The 20,495-nt window shown below is 38.9% G+C and overlaps 1 protein-coding gene across 2 annotated transcripts in view; it reads left to right on the top strand.

Moving 5' to 3' along the window:
• The first annotated feature begins 3,342 nt into the window (after positions 1–3,342).
• LOC131524743 (uncharacterized) overlaps positions 3,343–20,495 on the top strand; it is a 33,421-nt gene continuing 16,268 nt past the window's right edge. For both annotated transcript variants that reach the window (XM_058752042.1, XM_058752041.1), the window contains exon 1: positions 3,343–3,553. In XM_058752042.1, coding sequence (XP_058608025.1) covers positions 3,368–3,553 — 186 coding nt within the window. In that variant the 5' untranslated portion in view covers positions 3,343–3,367. The remainder of the gene's footprint in view (positions 3,554–20,495) is intronic.

Below are 20,495 nucleotides of genomic sequence, written 5' to 3'. Positions count from 1 at the left end.
GTTTGATTATGAAATCATCAGCTAGCCCTGTTGTTTCAGACTGATGTAATGCTTTTTAATAAACCTCCTTTAGTTAACGTTAGTTAATGCATTAAATAACATTAGCAACACATTTAATAATTGAATAAATTGAATGAATACATGTTTATTCATCTTTGTTAACCAGCTCAGGCAAATGTTAACAATGTTAACTTTTTAAATGTCCTATTAGAAAATTTTGAAATGAACATTAACATAACAAATTACTACTGTTAATGCATGCTTTAGATATACTGTGTAATGAACCTTGGTGCTGTATTTTTTGTTGGCAATTTGACATGCAGTTTTCATTAGTGATGGGTCGTTCTTGAACGATTTGTTCTTTTTGAACGAATCTTTAATGTGACTCGGGACGAACGAGTCGTCTCGGAGAATGATTCGTTCAGTCGCGCATGTGCAACATCCTATAGGATCTGCACTGAATTAGTTCACCTGTTTCGAGTCTTCGGATTTGAGTCGTTCGTTCATCATGTGACAGCCCCATAAGCTTAACCTATTCAGTCTGAGGGAAAAATACTTAATAATAATAATAATAATAATAATAACCAACTCTTTAGTTTATTACCTTTGTTACATTCAGTGTTATGGAAAAGAACCATCATGACAGAAATTCACATTTATGAACTGTAATTGAAAAGCTACAATTTGAGACCAGAAACGCATCACGTAACTGTAAGAGTAAATAATAATAATAATAATAATAACTATGCACCAGTTTGAAAGGAAGCTTGTTAATTAACTAATTTATCTGTCCAATGCTGTCACCTCACGTGACAAAAGAACGAAAGACTCGGGAGACGAACTAATCAATTCTCTTTCCGGCTCTGACTGCATAGGTTTAGCTTATGAGGATGTCACGTGATGAACGAACGACTCAAACCTGAAGACTTGTCAGGTAAGAGGTGAGGTGAGCTAATAATAGAAGACCCAGGTAAACAATTAGGCCTAATTAATCTTTTCTGTTTCTTATAGCATTAGTTTTGTATTGTTTGTAGTGTGATCAATTACCTCCCATCTCTACCATTGCCTACTATCTCAGAATTGGAAGTGTATAGGAGATTGTCCTCTATTAACTGTCACAAATCTCCTGGCCCAGACTTGATCCCTCCGAGAATACTGAAGGAGTTTGCATGTGAAATCAGCAATCCCATTTGTGACATCAGTAATAGTTCCCTTGTGGAAGGTGTTGTTCCCACACAATGGAAAGAGGCTACTATTGTACCCATGCCAAAATCTTTCCCCCCGGATATTGAGGAACTGAGGCTGATTTCATTATCTCAGCTGTCAAAAATTTGTGCGGAATTTGTTGAGCAATGGATCGTGAACGATATCACACCAAACCTAGACCCTATGCAGTTTGGTTGTCGACAGAGCCATTCCACAACACACAATCTGGTTAGCCTGATGGATTTTGTGTATACATTTATAGTGTATAGATTATTTTGTGTATATCGCTTCTGGCTTCGCTACTGTTCGGACGCTCCTGCTTATTGCTCTGCGCTTCGCTCCCTATTTATGTACTTTTATGTACTTTTCTCAGATTTCTCTAAGATTTTAACTTCAGCATATCAGCTCAGTGCTCAAACAACACAGTTTTTAGAAAAAGAAGACTCTTTGCCTCCCACTGCCAGCAGTTTACATTCCGGAGACGGGAAAACACAGCTGCCTACATTCAAACAGACGGGAAAGAAAATGCCCCTTGGTGAGGAATCCCCAAATGTGACAAAACATGGATCGAATCAGCCAGCAGCTAACATCGCTACTAACAGGCGCTCGAGGTCGAGCAGACAGCGGCATTCAGCTCAGAGCGCAGCCGAGCCCAGGACTCTAAGGGTGAATCCCATTTCTCTGTCTTACCCCTTCCCCTTACCTCTTCCCCTTAGTTTTGCGCGTTCACGTGAGAGTAAGGGCTATCCCAATTCTTGTTTTGATCGAGGGGTAGGGCTAAGGGGAAGTGGTAGATACCTCTTAAAACCAAGAATTTTCGCGAGCTTACTTGAAACCAAGGGGTACCCAGAACACACACCAGATCATCAAGTATTCAAGTATTTTCGGCTTAAATAATTTATTTAAAAATTGCGACAGTCTTGTTTTGTGCTCTAGACAGTCCTGTACATATATATTTGCAACCATGTTCTTAATTGAAACGTTTTTAAAAAATCGCTAGTTTGCTACGCTAACATTGCTGATTTGCACAACAGTCCCGCAGACTAGCCTTGAATGGACTCCATGCATATCTACAGTTTTAACAAGTTTGTAAAACGATCCAAAGTTTGTGATCAACACTTGTCGGCTCTGGTGATGTAGCAGCCAGCTAGCGACGGTGTATGATGACGTAACCGTAACCAAGTGGTGTCTCATTTCATAGTGGTATGTTTTCACCCCTAGCGCTTACCACTCGGTTTCGAGGGACAAGGGCTAGGGGTAAGACGAAGGGGTAGGGGAAGGGGAAGGGGTAAGACAGAGAAATGGGATTCACCCTAATAGTGGGTGACTCTATTATCAGAAACATCAGTAGCAGGACTACAACTCCATGCTGCTTTCCTCAAGCAACCGTCTCTGATGTGAACAACGAACTTCGGAACATTCTGATGTAGCACAAGACTGCAAATCGAATCATCATCCATGTGGGGAAGAATGATATTCGGAAAGAGCAGTCAGAACTGCTTAAGAAGGATTTCAGTGAACTCTTTGAAACACTTCAAAGACTTGAAGTTCAGTCGTTCATCAGTGGACCACTCCCAGCAAGAGGAACTAACATGTTTTCACGGCTGCTTGGGCTGAATACATGGCTACAAAGAACCTGCAGTACAAAAGGAGTCAACTTCATCGACAACTTCAGTATTTTCTTGGGCCATAGACAACTGTTTAAACTGGATGGCTTCCACCCAAACAAACTTGGTGCGAGAGTGCTAAAGGACAATATCTATTTCTCCCTCCGTCATCCTTCAGTGGTGTCTGCCAATCCACTTGGCCTCAATGGCACACACACACCTGGACAGAATATGAGTGACCACAGAACTTCATGTCAGCCTCAGAGTCTTCTTGTGGTTGACACATCCCAAGGGACACTGATAACACCACGCAGCAAAAACAAGCTTTCCTCATGGAAACTATCCCGGCTGAGCCCTGCCCAACGAGCTCATCACAGACAGACTGTGACGTACTACAACAGCTCCAAGACTCAGCACCCAAGGACAACTATCTGGAAAACAGCCAGGGAAGCCAGGACATTTCACAGCCACCGGAAACACTAGAGCCAGAGCCCCGCTCACCAGACACACTATCCCTCTCTCCAGAATCTCCACTCCTAAGCTTCTCACAGAAAATGGAGGAACTGGTGTATGCTGGGACCAAACTCTCCCACTCGATCGCTGCAAGCCACCAGATATCAACTAAAAAACAGCGGCCCCCACAACCACCAAAGACTGCAGGCCCAGCTCTCCCTCCTCCTCCTGTGAGAGCTCTCCGACCGCTGCCACAACGCCAGGGCCCAGACCCTCCTCCATCGGATGTAGGTGAACCAAATACAACTGATAACAGCTCTCAGTGATATGTGTCGGGTCCCCGGTATAGTAGCAGCAACATTCACAAATGTTCACAGAACAAGCGGGAACCCAGTGTGCCTGTAGCCTTCTATATTTCTGTTTTATCACATGATAGAAAGTCTAAGATGACCCATCTAATCTGCGGCCTATAATGCGTCAATCTGAGATTGCTGTAGAGACAAAATGTAATTCCATCAAGTTAGCATTTTTAAACATTCGCTCACTAAAAAATAAATCATTTCTGATCAATGATTTAATAACCACAAACAACCTGGATTTTATGTTTCTAAATGAAACATGGCTTGAAGACAGCTGCAGTGCAACAGTCGTAAATGAAACAGCCCCTCCTAACTTTAATTTTACAAGTGTCTGTAGGACTGTTAGGAGAGGTGGAGGTGTTTATCAATGCAAGCAAGTGTCATTTGGTCAGTATTTGTCCTTTGAATACCTAGGTATTGTGCTGAAAGGTGCTCCACGCATTCTGTTTATCATTATTTACAGGCCTCCAAAATACTCTCCAGCCTTTGTTGAAGAGTTCACAGAACTGTTATCAATGATTTCCTCAGAGTTTGACTGTTTTACTATTCCAGGGGATTTTAATATTCACATAGATAATGCAGAAATCAAAACCGCAAAAGAAATTATAACTGTTTTAAACACTTTTAAACACACTCTAGATTTACTCATCAGTAGAGGTCTAAACATTTCATCCATTGTTATTAAGGGTGTAGCACTATCTGATCACGTCTGTATTTTCTTTGATATATTGATCTCTGTTACCACTGAATCTAGATCTGTCTCTGTCAGAAAGAGATGCATTAACGAGAAGACTAGTGCGCTATTTCTGCAGACTCTGTTGATCTTCTCCTGGATTCCGGCAAGGGTCTGCAAGAAGAATGGCAGACAAAAATCACCATGGAGAAAATCAACAGTAGTTCAGAGTATGAAAAGACAATGTAGAAAAGCTGAGCGGATGCGGCAGAAGACAAAACTTGAAATTCACTATAGCATCTATAAAGACAGCCTTCATGCTTTCAATGTGGAACTAGCCACAGCTAGACAGACCTTCTTATCAAACCTTATAAACAGTAACCTAAACAACTCTCGCACTCTTTTTGCTACTGTGGAGAGACTTACAAACCCCCAAGTCAAATTCCCAGTGAAATGCTCTCCAACAGTAAATGCAATGAGTTTGCTTATCAGAAAGGAGATTGGCATATCTACTTTTGCAGAGGTCACACAGATTCGACCGCAATTTCAAAAAAAAGTGACTATGTCTGTTTTTGAATCAATTGATAGCAAAATTTTGAAAGAAATAGTACAGCACCTTACATCGTCAACATGCTATCTTGACACACTTCCCACATCTTTTTTCAAAAGTGTGCTTAACTGTTTAGAAGCAGATCTCTTAGAAGTGGTGAATGCTTCACTTCTTTCTGGGACTTTTCCAAACTCCCTGAAAACTGCAGTCGTTAAGCCCCTTCTGAAAAAGCGCAATCTTGATAACACAATGTTGAACAACTATAGACCAATATCAAATCTTCCTTTCATAGGTAAGATTATTGAAAAGGTGGTTTTTAATCAGCTGAACAACTACGTAAACTCAAATGGATACCTGGACAATTTTCAATCTGGTTTCCGAGCACATCATAGCACAGAGACTGCGCTTATTAAGAAAATAAATTATATTTGCTTCAATTCTGATTCAGGCAAAATATCAGTTCTGGTACTACTAGATCTTAGTGCTGCGTTTGACACTGTTGATCATAACATACTTCTAGAGAGACTGGAAAACTGGGTCGGGCTTTCTGGGATGGTACTCAAATGGTTCAGGTCATACTTAGTAGGGAGAGGTTATTATGTGAGTATAGGAGAGCATAAGTCTAAGTGGACGTCCATGACATGCAGAGTCCCACATGGCTCAATTCTTGCACCACTCTTGTTTAGCCTGTATATGCTCCCACTGAGTCAAATAATGAGAAAGAACCAAATTGCCTATCACAGCTATGCTGATGATACCCAGATATACCTAGCCTTATCTCCAAATGACTACAGCCCCATTGACTCCCTCTGCCAATGCACTGATGAAATAAACTGTTGGATGTGCCAGAACTTTCTTCAGTTGAACAAGGAGAAAACTGAAGTCATTGCATTTGGAAACAAAGATGAAGTTCTCAAGGTGAATGCATACCTTGACTCTAGGGGTCAATCAACTAAAAACCAAGTCAAAAATCTTGGGGTGTTTCTAGAGACAGACCTTAGTTTTAGTAGTCATGTCAAAGCAGTAACTAAATCAGCATACTATCATCTCAAAAATATTGCAAGAATTAGATGTTTTGTTTCCAGTCAAGACTTGGAGAAACTTGTTCATGCCTTTATCACCAGCAGGGTGGATTATTGTAATGGTCTCCTCACCGGCCTTCCAAAGAAGACCATTAGACAGCTGCAGCTCATCCAGAACGCTGCTGCCAGGATTCTGACTAGAACCAGAAAATCTGAGCATATCACACCAGTCCTCAGGTCCTTACACTGGCTTCCAGTTACATTTAGGATTGATTTTAAAGTACTTTTACTCGTTTATAAATCTCTAAATGGCCTAGGACCTAAATACATTGGAGATATGCTCACTGAATATAAACCTAACACACCACTCAGATCATTAGAATCGAGTCAGTTAGAAATACCAAGGGTTCACACAAAACAAGGGGAGTCTGCTTTTAGCTATTATGCCCCCCTGCAGTTGAAACTTTGTTTTTATTGTTGTGATTATTATTATTTTTAATTTCTTGTTATTATTATTATTATTTTTAATGACTATTGCACTTCCTTTTATGTAAAGCACTTTGAATTACCACTGTGTATGAAATGTGCTATATAAATAAACTTGCCTTGCCTTGCCTATAAGGCCTGCGAAGAACCAAGTTCAGTGTGCACATTAGTTACAACTGATTTTGCCAAGGCTTTTGATGCTGTAAACCATACAGTAGCAGTGAAGTGCCTCCCGGATCTTGGATGTCTAATCGTCGTCAAAGAGTTCGTTATCAGGGACATCTATCTGATTGGGAATATCCTTCATGTGGAGTTGCCCAGGGAACCATATTGGAACCCATAATCTTCCAAGCACTGATTAACAATGCTCTCCGGGATCAAATAGACCACTGGAAATATGTGGACGACATGACCATGGTCCAGAGGTGGACTTCTCATCGCCCCTGTAGTCTTCAGCAGACGCTGAATGAACTTGGCATCTGGGTAGAGGAACATAAAATGAAACTCAACTCAAAAAAATGCAAGGTCTTTCATGTTACCCGCATTAAACAAATACCAGCTTGGCCATCACTTTCTATAGATCAGAACATTTTGAAAACCTGTGACTCTGTTAAGGTTTTAGGGGTTACCATCCCGAGTGATTTAAACTGGGATGATCAAGTGGGCCATATGTTGTCCTCAGCCAACAGAAAGCTTTTTGCTCTCCGCCGGCTAAAGAAATGTGGTGTTCGAGATCAAGAATTGGTTATCATCTATACAGGGTATGTGCACCCTGTGTTAGAGTATGCAGTTCCAGTTTGGCACAGTTCATTGACTACTTATCAAATTAAAAGGTTAAAGGGTCTGTAAAATCATACTGGGACAAAGGTATCAAGGATATTCCGACGCCCTCTCCCTTCTTGGATTGTTCACACTAGCAGAGAGACGAGTCCAACTGTGTCTTGATTTTGCTAGGAAGCTATACAAGTCTAGTTTTAGAGACTGGCTACCACCACTCAGGGAGCAGTTGACTGAACGCCAGATGAGAAACCCAGATAAACTGACAATCCCCAGATGCCGAACATAAAAATACAGGAGATCACCTATTCCCTATATGTGTAGACTTTTAAACAATTATGGATTTTAAATGAACTTTGTGTATTCCTATGATGTATTGTATTTTTTTTTTTTTTTTTTTTGTGTCCCCTAATGACAAACGTCTTTGTGTAACAATGCTGAAAAGTCAATAAATCATAAGTCATAAATTTTACAAAGAAATCAAACCAGCCTGTAGATGCAACAATTAAGTTGCTTTTGTTTATGTTTATGGTTAATTTCACTCATTTTTATTTAGCTCTCCTGTGTCTTTTATGCAGAAATATTTGACTATTGAAATGTCTGAGTGGTTTAGCCATTATTTAATTAACGTACACCTCATCAGCTTTTATTCAGTGATTCAGTAAACAGCCAGTGTGTTTGTGTTTAGAGGAGGGTGGTATATGTGCACCAGATGAGGCAGGGTTTAATGAGGCTGGGCTTTAGTTGAGAATGAATGAGACTCGGGGGACCTAACCAGCTTTATGCTCAAAGAAGAGAAGGTCTGGCTTTTACGCTAATATGATGCATACAGTGATTCTGGCAGCTGAAGCTGTTTAGCATTGATAAAGTAGGGGACAGGTGTTCTCTCGTTCTTAAGGAAATGCCAAGAAGCAGAGACAGTTTGTTTATGTGTTTTATGCTGAATTTGAATCTTGTTCGCAAATTGCAATATCTCCTGTTCAAATTCTTGAATGAATGCAGTGTACTAACGAAACAGACAGGGCTCTCTAGGGCTAAACTTGTTTTCGTTTTGATGGATTGGAGAATTTTAAAGCTGTCCGAAGATGGAGCTCAATATTGTACGAATTTATTGGTGTATCAACACCTTGTTTTAGCTTCAAAAGGAGCTTGTATATGTTTTATTGCAGCACTTTTTTTATATTACCATCCTTTTAGGACAAATCACTCATGATGTTGCAGTTGTTTTGGATAAAAGTGTCTGCTAAATGAATAAATGTAAAGTCACTTTTGATTGTTGACTGCAGATCTTCAGTGTTTTCTGATGAACATCCAGCTGTTTTTGACTGATGGGAATGTTAACAAAGGTCAGAGTCTCTCTTTAAAACTTGAGGTTATAGCCATTGTGTTATAGATACATTTAATTGTTTTTTATCGAAACTAATGGTTGTGAGAAAATATTCCATCATTTTGAAGTTTCCTATTGAGTCTACCCTGGGAGCCCCTTAGTAGCTTTGTGCAACTGAAATTTTTCATCGGCCAGAAACAGCAGAGCAGTGGTCAAAATTTACTGTTCAGGAAATTAAAACCAGGTTCATTTGAGGGCAATCATTTTTCAGTGTAACATAAGATTTGTATCTTTAATTTGGTCTTATTGTAGTTAAGTAAGCTCCAGTGAATGCTTTGGCTAATTGCGTTGGCTTTGCTGCTGTTTTGAGAACAATCAAGGATATTCATCGAAGGACTTGTCAAATTAAAGTTGGGATGAGTAGAATAACATCAAACAGTAGGAAACAATATCCTCAATGAGAGAGAAACAAAAGGGAGGTAGCGAATATGACATGATATGATAATTAATTGTAAGAATGTCTTAGATATGGGTGATTAAAATACAAAATATGAATTAATAAAAAATATTTGGTTATTTAAAAATATTTAGTATAAAGATTTTTATTAGTACAGTTATTAAAATTAGTACACACAATTAGTATACATTTTTAATTAAAAAATTTGTATAAAGATAAACATTTACAACATGTCTTGGAATAAAATAAAAGTAAAATAAATAAACAAATAAGATAAATAATAAATGCAACAATAAATAAATTAAAAAGTAAATTAAAAAGAAGAATTTTAAATTAATCTTTAAAATCCTCCTATGCAGAAAAGTTCCCCAATTGAAGAAGCACCCATATACTGTATACCTAAAATTCAAATTACATCACAACAATGACTTTTAAGTGTATTAGAATAGCAGAATGTTTGAATTAGCTAAACTAGCATCAGTACTCCTTTGAAATTTGATCTTGAAACACCACTTAGGTAATTGGAGACACAGAGAGCTAGACAGACAGAGGAAATACAGCTAGATCATAAATGACAATGGGGTGAAAGTATTGTAGAGGTCTCCAGTCCCCCCAGGACCCCCCATCAGTTATAGGCCTGTGGGACACCCGTGCAGAGCTCAGACTAATTTTACCATCCATAAATGTGATCCCTGTTCTCCTGCACCCACTGACACTGGGCTGCTCAGAGGGGGAATAGTCTTTCACTATGAAGCAGTGTGTAGCCCTTTAAATGTGGTTTGCACAAGGGCGGTGTGCTTTGATCTCAGAGTCATGTGTGTGTGTGTGTGTGACAAATGAGGACGTAAATTTGTATAATGACAAGGGTATGACAGGTATTACAAGGAGAAGGTGACTTTTCAGGACATTACCCCATGTCCCCACTTTTCAAAACGCTTATAAATCACACAGAATGGAGTGTATTGAAAATCTGAAATAGCACAGAGTTTCCTGTAAGGGGTAGGTTAGGTGTAGGGTTGGTGTAGGGCAATAGCACATACAGTTTGTACAGTATAAAAACCATTACGCCTATGGGATGTCCCCACTTTTCACAAAAACAAACGTGTGTGTGTGTGATTGGGCAAAGGGCACTTCGGGAAGGGACGTTTGAAGGGACGTTCCAAACGAAAGTGAACAACTGATTCCCTTCACGAAGGGCCCTTCCAGAGGTCCGTTAGCGAAGGGAATATGCAATGGTCACTTCACGGAAGCGATTTCCGTTTGTGATCATGTGATATTCAGTTAGGAGATCTTGCGATGCATTTTAAAGCAAAGTTGGGGTTTATTTTGACTTTACATACAAACGTAAGTAGAATAAGCTAATTAAATTTGTCTTTACTTTTAAGTAATACAAAATAGTTTAAGCAAGTTTAGTTTGAAAAAGTTTAATAGTAAATAAGACACAATTAGACAATATTTGAATAAAATAATAACAATAAGAAGAAATATTTATTTGCAACAACTGATGGAATGCTGAATGCCGCACGCATGCACAGCGTTGTCAAGGTAACATTTTGTCCGTCATTCCCTTCACCAAGGGAGTTCCAAATGCTTATATGAGACAGTAATGCCCTACACCCTTAAAAGAACACACTTCAAGGCATGGGGGCATAGGGATGCTCACTTCCGTTTGGAATTCGCCCTGTATGTCACCCTCAGCTGTTCAACAGGCTGTTAAAGAATTCAGTTAGTGATGTCATGTGATAATTACAACTGTGTTTTCTGACGTCTATCTATCTATCTATCTATCTATCTATCTATCTATCTGTTTCATTTTAGAATGGGCGATTAACACCGATATAGTTGCGTACTCTTTTGGCCTGTAAAACTGAGACTGTCAAACAGGAAGTCCACCAGTGTAACACCGAATTTTTTCCCCCAAGTAGATTACAACCTGCAATGCAACTCAAAACACTATGCATACATTCACATCTACTTTGTATTGTCTGAAACTTCAATAAAAGCTCTTCTGTCCGCAACATTCAGTGAGTCTGTATTTGTAATTAAATTTCAAATTAATGGAAACTGATACTTCTTCCCTGTACTTAATAAAGTCATATAACAAAATAAAGTTTCCTCTTCAGTTAATAACTCATAACTAGATAGAGTGCCATCTTTACTGTTCATCTTTTCCCTTTTTTTTTCTATAGTTGGGACTTACAAGATGCACACTATAACTGAAGGTGTACAAATATACCAGCTAAACTTTGGAGGCTGTAATAAAGGCAAGCATTAGTGGGTTACTGTGTGTAGTCTTTGAGGTATTGAGGTCTAATGACTCTTCTTCCAGACTTCTAACCCACGGGAGTGTCTTTACTTGAATTTAAGCCTGCCACTTTGAGTCTGAATTCCTCAATTGGCTGTTTGAGCTGTGATTTATTCACTCCTGTGGCGCTGTCGTTCCTGAGGTGTCGCAGATTCCTCTTTAGAATGTTCCCTGAATCTAGCTGGATGGCATAAGATCTGTAGTCCACATGTTTCACAACTGTGCTTTTTCTCCAAGTACCGTCAGGCTCCACTGGCTGTACACGAACTCGGTCTCCTTGTTTTAAGGTATGTAGATCCTTTGCATGTCTGTTGTAGTATGTAGCTTGACGGTTTCTGCTTTCCATCTGCTCCTGTCGTGTTTGTACTATTTTTGGTTTTAGCAGGTTATCATGCGTTGGCAACAGTGTTCTGGCTCTCCTACTGAACAACCGCTGTGATGGGCTTGCTTTGATCCCCTGTGATGGTGTGTTTCTGTGGTCAAGCATAGCTAGGTATGGATCCTTCCCATCAGCTTTTGCCTTTTTCAGCAGTCATTTTGCAGTCTTTACTGCCGATTCTGCCATCCCATTGCTCTGCGGGTAGGCTGGTGATGATGTATTGTGTTTAAATTCCCACTGTCTACTGAACCTTTTGAATTCTTCTGATGCATATTGTGGGTCGTTAATCTGAGATAACAACATCCGGGATACTGTGTCTTGCAAAGTGGGCTTTCAGCTTGTGAATGACAGTGGTGGATCGTGTGTCAGGTAAATAGTCAAGAGAGATAATCAACAGTGATCAATTAATTTCTGTTGTCTAAAGTGAATATATCTGTTCCCACCTTAGACCATGGGCTGCTGGGAAGTTCTAGAGGCCACACAGTCGCCTGCTGTTTCGCATCCATAGCCCTGCAGATTTATTGTTCATTCATCCCCAACCAATAAACACATTCTCTTGCATGTCTTAAGCATCCCTCTATGCCCAAATGTGACGAATGAATGCACTGAACTGTGTCACCTCTGAGTGTGTCTGGGACTGGGATTACAACTCTCTCCCCCTAAAGACAATTCCACTCTGCGCACTCAGTTCCTCTTGAAAGGAATGCTAATGTGCAATGTCACTCGGCATGTCTTTCTTGTTCATTGGCTACCCTTCTGGATTAATTTGATTGAACAGTTGGAGTGAACAGTTACTTTGTGCCAATATGTATATTGATGGAATTTTTCCATACCGTAGACGATGGCCAAACATTCCTTTTCTATCTGGGCATAACCCCTTTCTGTCTGAGTTAGTGCCCTGCTTCCATACGCAATTGGTGCCCCCTCCTGAAGTAAAGCGGCTCCTAAGCCCGTCTCAGACGTGTCACACTGAAGTGTCAGTGGTTCATCTGGGTTTTAATATTTGAGTATTGGCGCTTTGGTGATGGCATCTTTGAGCCGTGTGAACGCTCTCATGCGCATCTGACCATTCCCAGATTGTGTCTTTATGGGTTAGCTGCCTCAGTATCTCACATCCATCTGACAGGTGATCACAGAATTTTGAGAGATAGTTTATCATGCAGAGGAACCTTTGTACGCCCTTGACATCTGTTGGGTATATCTCTGACCGCTCTTGCCTTCTCAGGGTCAACACTGAGCCCGTCTGCCGTAAGTAAATGTCCAATGTAAGGAACCTCGCTTCTTCTCAGTTTAAACTTTTCTGCATTCAGTTTGATGTTCTTTTCCCTGCATCTGTTCAACAACGCTCTCAGTTTGTCGTCATGGTCCTGGTTTGCTTTTTCTAAAGTTTCACCCTCTCCAGTGATCAGGATGTCATCAGCGATGACATGGATACCCAGCAATCCTTCCAAAACCTGACTGAGTTTTCTCTGAAACACCTCTGGTGCGGGACTGATGCCCATTGGCATCCTCAGCCATCTGTACCTGCCATACGGTGTGGCGAATGTGGTCATATAGCTTGATTCCTCATCCAGAGTCACATGTCAAAATCCGTTTTTGACATCACACACAGAAGACTTTTGCTCTTGATAAATCTGGCAGTATGCCGTCTATTGTCGGCAATGGGAAGTGACATCTTTTCAGAGCTCTGTTGAGTGGTCTTGGGTCTATGCATATCCTAAGGTTTCCTGATGGCTTCCTGACAATGACTAGACAGCTAATCCACTCTGCACCAGTCTACTGGTGTGATGATCCCTCTTTGTTGAAGATCACTCAGCTCTGTTTTTAGTGGTGCCATCATTGCAACAGGGACTCTTCTCTTTGGAAGTTTCACTGGAGTTACTTTTGGGTCTGCTTCGATCTTATATGCACCCTCCAAACGCACCATGTTTTCATACTGGACTTTTACTAGGTCCATGGCTTGTACTGCCCTGCTGCCCAGTAGTGGCACTGTAGACCCCTCATCAACAACCATGAATTGTACTCTGTACAATTTCTTGTTTCTAGGGTTTCACGGTTTGACTTTACATTTTCCCAATGGCTGTAGTGTGCTTTTATTGTACATCACAGCACTTTCTCAGTCTTTTCAATTTGCGTGGCTGGGTTTAACAGGTTGACAGGTATTACAGTATATTACAGCTAGCTCCACAATCTAACTGAAACTTCACCTGTTCTTCTCCTAGGAGCATGGCAGCAAAAAGTTTGAAGGCGGTCTCTGTTTATCCTCCGTCACTGTGTTCAGTGTCTCTACTGTTGCACACAAGATGTCTTCATAACTTTCCTCATCTGACTCTGTGACGGCATGCACTGTCTTTCCTTTCTGCATTTTTGTTCTGCACATTGCAGCAAAATGATTGCCTTTTCCACAGTTTTTGCATTTTTTTCCATATGTAGGACATTTCTTTTTATTTCTGTCATGAATCTTCCCACAAAACTTGCAATTTACGTTGCTCTTACCGTCCTCTTTTCTCACTGCATGTTTTACTGCAAGCACTTCCTCTACCACTCGCCCTTCAATTGTTCTGTTGTTTTCTCTGAACAACTCTGTTGCTCTGCAGATTTGCACACAGCTTTCCAAAGTCAAATCCTGCTCCCTCAAAAGTCACTCTCTCAAAACAGAGCTGGTTATGCCGCAAACAATTCTACCGCGGATGAGAGAGTCTTTGATCTGGCTGAAACTGCACGTACTGGCGAGCATTCTTAAGTCCGTTAAATATTTGTCAATGTTCTCATCGGAACCCCGATTCCTGACAAAAAAAAAAACGGTACCTTTTGACTGTCATTCTCATTCAATTTTGGACTGCAGTGCCCATCCAAGGCAGTTATTAATCGATCCACAGTCCGATCCGGTGACGAGGAGGGAATCAGGGTCTCGCACAGCTCTCTTCCCGTCTCCCCAATGTGATAGCTGAAAACTTTCAGTGAGATCCATATACAGCGTGGACTCTTGTTTCCACGTTTTCCATGATTTCGCCAGATTAGTTGAGTCCAAGCAAAGGGTTGGTGGCGGTCTCAGTCCCAGTGAATTTTCCATCTGTGCTGCGCCTGAACTCTCCACTCTCTCAACCATACTACACTGTAAAAAAAAAAAAAGTTGAGCCAACTTAAAATTTTAAGTTTTGAGTTTTCTCAACTTGTCGTTTTAAGTTTATACAACAAAAATTTGAGAATCTCCCACAAAAATAAGTTGAGCAAACACAAAAATCTGCTGAAGCTGGTTGCCTTAAAATTTTAAGTTGGCTCAACTTTTTTTTTTTTCTTTTACAGTGTACGCAGCCGGTCTCTCGTGTTGTGTTCGCTTAATCTCTGTGCTCCCCCTCTTCAAAGAAGCACCGCTGCCACCATGTTTCATTCTATTCTCTATCATACATAGAATGGATGATTAACGCCGGTATAGTTGCGTACTCTTTATTGAACACTACAAATCCACGGCCTGTAACACTGAGACTGTCAATCAGGAAGTCCACCAGTGTAACACCGAATACAGTCCGTACTGCAACAACACTATCTATCTATCTATCTATCTATCTATCGATCTATCTATCTATCTATCTATCGTTCTTCGATCTATCTATCTATCGTTCTTCGATCTATCTATCTATCGTTCTTCGATCTATCTATCTATCGTTCTTCGATCTATCTATCTATCGTTCTTCGATCTATCTATCTATCGTTCTTCGATCTATCTCTCTATAGACTGTCATTCTAAGTCTATCCACCGTTCTATTACTCCTTCTATCTCTCTAATACTCCATGTATTAGTCTGTCTATCTATTTATCATTAAAGTGGACTATCAATATATTGGTCTATCTGTCATTTTATCACTGTATCAGTATCGCTCTATCTATTGTTCTATCTATCATTCACTCTATTACTCTATTTATCATTCCATTGTTCTATGCTACCATTCAAAAGTACGGGGTCAGTGAGTGTTTTTATTATATATTATATTACAGTTTTTTACAATCATTTTTGCACTAATAACAGAACCTTCATGTCATTTTTCAAAACTCTAGACACAACTCAAAAAAAATTTGCATATTGCATTCATATCTTTAGAGAAGCCTTGCATTTGCAGAAGCATTGGTTCAAAAAACTAATTTATTATGAAATATCATAGGAACATTACTTTAGCTCACCCACACACAAGATACCCATAGTTTCACTGTTTAGTTGTTAGTACAATCATTAAATATATTTGTTCAAAACACATAATGCAGCTTTCATTATGGTTCTCCACATTCATACATCATTGTAATAGACTAGAGAGAAAAGTACAGACACTGGAATCATTTGAACAAAATTTGAAAATTATTGATGAAATAATCAACTCACAGAAGTTTTTTCAAAAAACTTTAAATAAGAATAAACTACAGTAGTTCTACAGTAAAATGTCAACTGAAGTGTTCCTCACTGCACTTCTATGTTTTTAATCAACCCTGTCTTGTGGATTTGGCCACAGGTTCTCATCCACATCATAAAGGATGTTTTCATTAGCTAAAATCTATTGTGAACCTTCCACCTCCATGTGGAGAAAAACTCTTCAGTCGGGTTACAGTAAGGAAAGAGGAGTATGGGGGTAAATACAAGGTGATAAACTGTGGATGGACCTGAAACCATGATTTCTCTCAGTGCCATCGCTAGGAATTCTGGGCCCATTGTCATGGCCAGGGTAAAGCCTGCCTCGTCCAAAAATATGAATGGTTTTCATCAGCTTCCAGCTCTATCACCCTCTAAAAAGACATTTACTGTAGGAAAAACAAATATTGATAACAATGATATAGAATTTTTGGGGATTTTTTTTCTCTCCCAACAACAGGCATCTTGAAACTGATCATACCTGAACATACTCAGTCCTCAGTTGCTTTCATAATCTAAACATTTAATATTGTTTATCATTTTCCATAAAAACTATGCTTCAAGAGTAATGCAACAGTTATATAGCATTTTGAGCAGTTGTATCAATTGATAGTTAGATCATTGTAATGAATTGAATAGATATTCAATTCAGATGTAATGTGTGGGTTGCATTTTGAAATAGTAATACTTTAATGTTAAGTTGTGTCATTTTGAACCAGTGATTTTAGTTCAATGAACAAAAGATCTTTGATTCATGTAAATTGTATCCAAGCATTTGGAAAAAGTGTTAAGTGTTTTGAAATGTGCATTTTGATCATCGGTTGTGAATAATGTGTCTAGAGTTTTGAAAAATGACATGAAGGTTCTGGTATTAGTGCAAAAATGATTGTAAAAACTGTAATACTTTAAAGCATTAAAGTGTGCATTAAATTGATCAGAAGTGACGACAACAACATTTATGATTAAAATTAAAATTTCTATTTCAAATAAATGCTAAAAAAAAAAAAAAATGTTTCTCTGTCTCCACATAAATATTAAGCAGAGCAACTGTTTTCAACATTAACAATAATAAGAGCCATTATAAATAACTGAAAATAAATTATAATTACTGAGCACCAAACCAGAATTTTAGAATGATTTCTGAAGGATTATGTGACGCTTAAGACTGGAGAAATGGCTGCTGAATAGTCAGCTTTGTCATCACAGGAATAAATTACATTTTAAATGTATTATATTCATATAGAAAACAGTTGTTTTAAAACAATATAGAACAGTGAAATCACTCACAGTAACAACTCTCATATGACTTCTAGGTTCTTTATTGTTGTCGATGTGTGCAAGGCTTTGCACTCCACTGTTTTCTAGCGTTGCCAAGGTCAGAGGATGATAATGTCAGCATGTTCGTCTGTGGTCTACATGTGACTCTTCTTGTTCTTTGTGAGCCTTTGAAACAGACATAAAAGCTTCCTGCTAGGCCACACTAAAACACACATGTGTACAGAGTATGACCACAGATTATTCACACATACCCCAACAATGCAATCCAAACAAATATACATGTACTATTCTTGTGTACTTAAATCCACAGACACATATGGACATGTCTAAAATGGTATTTAGAGGAAAGTAGGAACAGCTAGATGCTGTACAGGCACATGAGAGTGTAATGAACAGAAATGACCTCTCTAGGCCTAATGTGAGTTAGGAAAGAATTGACTGTCATACATTTTGGGCCTGATTAACAGATGGAAAGCAGATGCAAGGCTAAATTAATGACATACAGCAACAAAGGATGAGAGCATGCGTTATTTAATGTAACCCATCAGCCATTTCATCAGAGAGAGATTTTATATTCTGTGGCCAATGCTAGCTTTCAAGCTGAGTCACCTTCAAGACTCTTTTCTTTTTCATATATTCATGAATATATGTTGTCATTTAATTGTACTTTGATGAAGTAATGTGATTGTGGAATGTATTATACAAGGGGAAGAATTTGTTCTTTATAACTATATTATGTATATTTTTTTAGACCATAGAATGAACTAAATTTCATTAATGATAAATGGATAAAAATCCTTACCATGATTCACTATACTAAGTCTATAATAATGATTTATATATTACAGCTGTTGAGATGGATTTCCTGTGAAATTGCATACTTCCATCTTTCATCTGTACAGTTTTTACATCATATCCATAAAAATGACAGTCTGGCTTCCATAGTTTGAGAATGGTGCAGTAGAATACTGTTTATATGTATATATCTCTCGAATATCCGTTTGTTTGTTTGTTTGTTTATTTATTAATTTATTTATGGGGTGGACATTTGCACCATAATTTCAACTTCAACCGGTAGAGGGCCAAAAGTTGGATGGTGTAGTTTTACAATCCCATCTGAATTGCCTTATTTTTAAAATAAAATATAACCTCTTTGACAAAATAATTTTGTCCAATTAACAACGAATATCAAATTCCTCGCCATAAAGAAGTAATGTAGATATTGTAAAAGCAATTGTATTTTAAACCTTTCTGGATAATGTTTGCATGCTAAGATGTATTCCAGTGATGGTTTTATTTGGTGTACTCATGATTTACAGTAGCTATACAATTACTGTACATCTGGATTTATCCCAGTGGGATGTGACTACAGGGAGTCATGAATCAGCCTCTGATGTGAAACAAATGGCAGAACACTTGTATTAAATTGACTTTAAGAAGCTTTCAGTAATACAGTGATGAAAATTATAGATTTGCCTTTCAAACCAGCTTTAACAAACGGCACTAAAACTACAGTTATAATTTAGTTTAGACCCCCTGGAAAATGCCACTGGCAGGAAATTCACAAATGTCTATAAAGAACTACCATGAAAGGCTTGTTTTTTCTCTATCTGCTCACATGGTTTCAATAAGATCGGATATCTACTGAGATCAGATGAGGACAGAAAATGAACACCTTTAAACAAATCTTCCAAAACTAAATTTTACCTAAATGAATTATTTCTTTGCATTCATTCTGAGGTTTTAAAATCTTCATTCACCCTAATCTGAACCTTTTAATATGTTATTTTAACTAATTTCCATAATTATTCTAAATGTGTCTTAAAGTAGATGTTGTATTTGCATTAACTGCATAAATTGTATGCTTTTTAAAAATTACATTTGCTTTATTTTTCAAGAAGTCATATTATATTAATTAGTGCTGGGCAACGATTAATCGCGACTAATCACATCCAAAATAAAAGTTTTTGTTTATATGATATGTGTGTGTACTGTGTATATGCATTATGTATATATAAAGACACACATATACAGTATACAGGTGCATCTCCATAAATTATAATGTCGCGTAAAAGTTCATTTATTTCAGTAATTCAACTCAAATTGTGAAACTCGTGTAATTAAATTCAGTGCACACAGACTGAAGTAGTTTAAGTCTTTGGTTCTTTTAATTGTGATGATTTTGGCTCACATTTAACAAAAACCCACCAATTCACTATCTCAACAAACTAGAATATGGTGACATGCCAATCAACTAATCAACTCAAAACACCTGCAAAGGTTTCCTGAGCCTTCAAAATGGTCTCTCAGTTTGGTTCACTAGGCTACACAATCATGGGGAAGACTGCTGATCTGACAGTTGTCCAGAAGACAATCATTGACACCCTTCACAAGGAGGGTAAGCCACAAACATGCATTGCCAAAGAAGCTGGCTGTTCACAGAGTGCTGTATCCAAGCATGTTAACAGAAAGTTGAGTGGAAAGAAAAAGTGTGGAAGAAAAAGATACCCAACCAACCGAGTGAACCGCAGCCTTATGAGGATTGTCAAGCAAAATCGATTCAAGAATTTGGGTGAACTTCACAAGGAATGGACTGAGGCTGGGGTCAAGGCATCAAGAGCTACAGACATTTGGCTACAGTTGTCGTATTCCTCTTGTTAAGCCACTCCTGAACCACAGACAGCGCCAGATGCGTCTTACCTGGGCTAAGGAGAAGAAGAATTGGACTGTTGCCCAGTGGTCCAAAGTCCTCTTTTCAGATGAGAGCAAGTTTTGTATTTCATTTGGAAACCAAGGTCCTAGAGTCTGGAGGAAGGTGGAGAAGCTCATAGCCCAAGTTGCTTGAAGTCCAGTGTTAAGTTTCTACAGTCTGTGATGATTTGGGGTGCAATGTCATCTGCTGGTGTTGGTCCATTGTGTTTTTTGATAACCAAAGTCACTGCACCCGTTTACCAAGAAATTTTGGAGCACTTCATGCTTCCTTCTGCTGACCAGCTTTTTAAAGATGCTGATTTCATTTTCCAGCAGGATTTGGCACCTGCCCACACTGCCAAAATCACCAAAAGTTGGTTAAATGACCATGGTGTTGGTGTGCTTGACTGGCCAGCAAACTCACCAGACCTGAACCCCATAGAGAATCTATGGGGTATTGTCAAAAGGAAAATGAGAAACAAGAGACCAAAAAATGCAGATGAGCTGAAGGCCACGGTCAAAGAAA

Source organism: Onychostoma macrolepis, chromosome 18 (assembly GCF_012432095.1).
Source record: "Onychostoma macrolepis isolate SWU-2019 chromosome 18, ASM1243209v1, whole genome shotgun sequence".
In the NCBI taxonomy this organism is placed as follows: Eukaryota; Metazoa; Chordata; class Actinopteri; order Cypriniformes; family Cyprinidae; genus Onychostoma; species Onychostoma macrolepis.
This window is presented reverse-complemented; position numbering and strand designations above follow the sequence as displayed.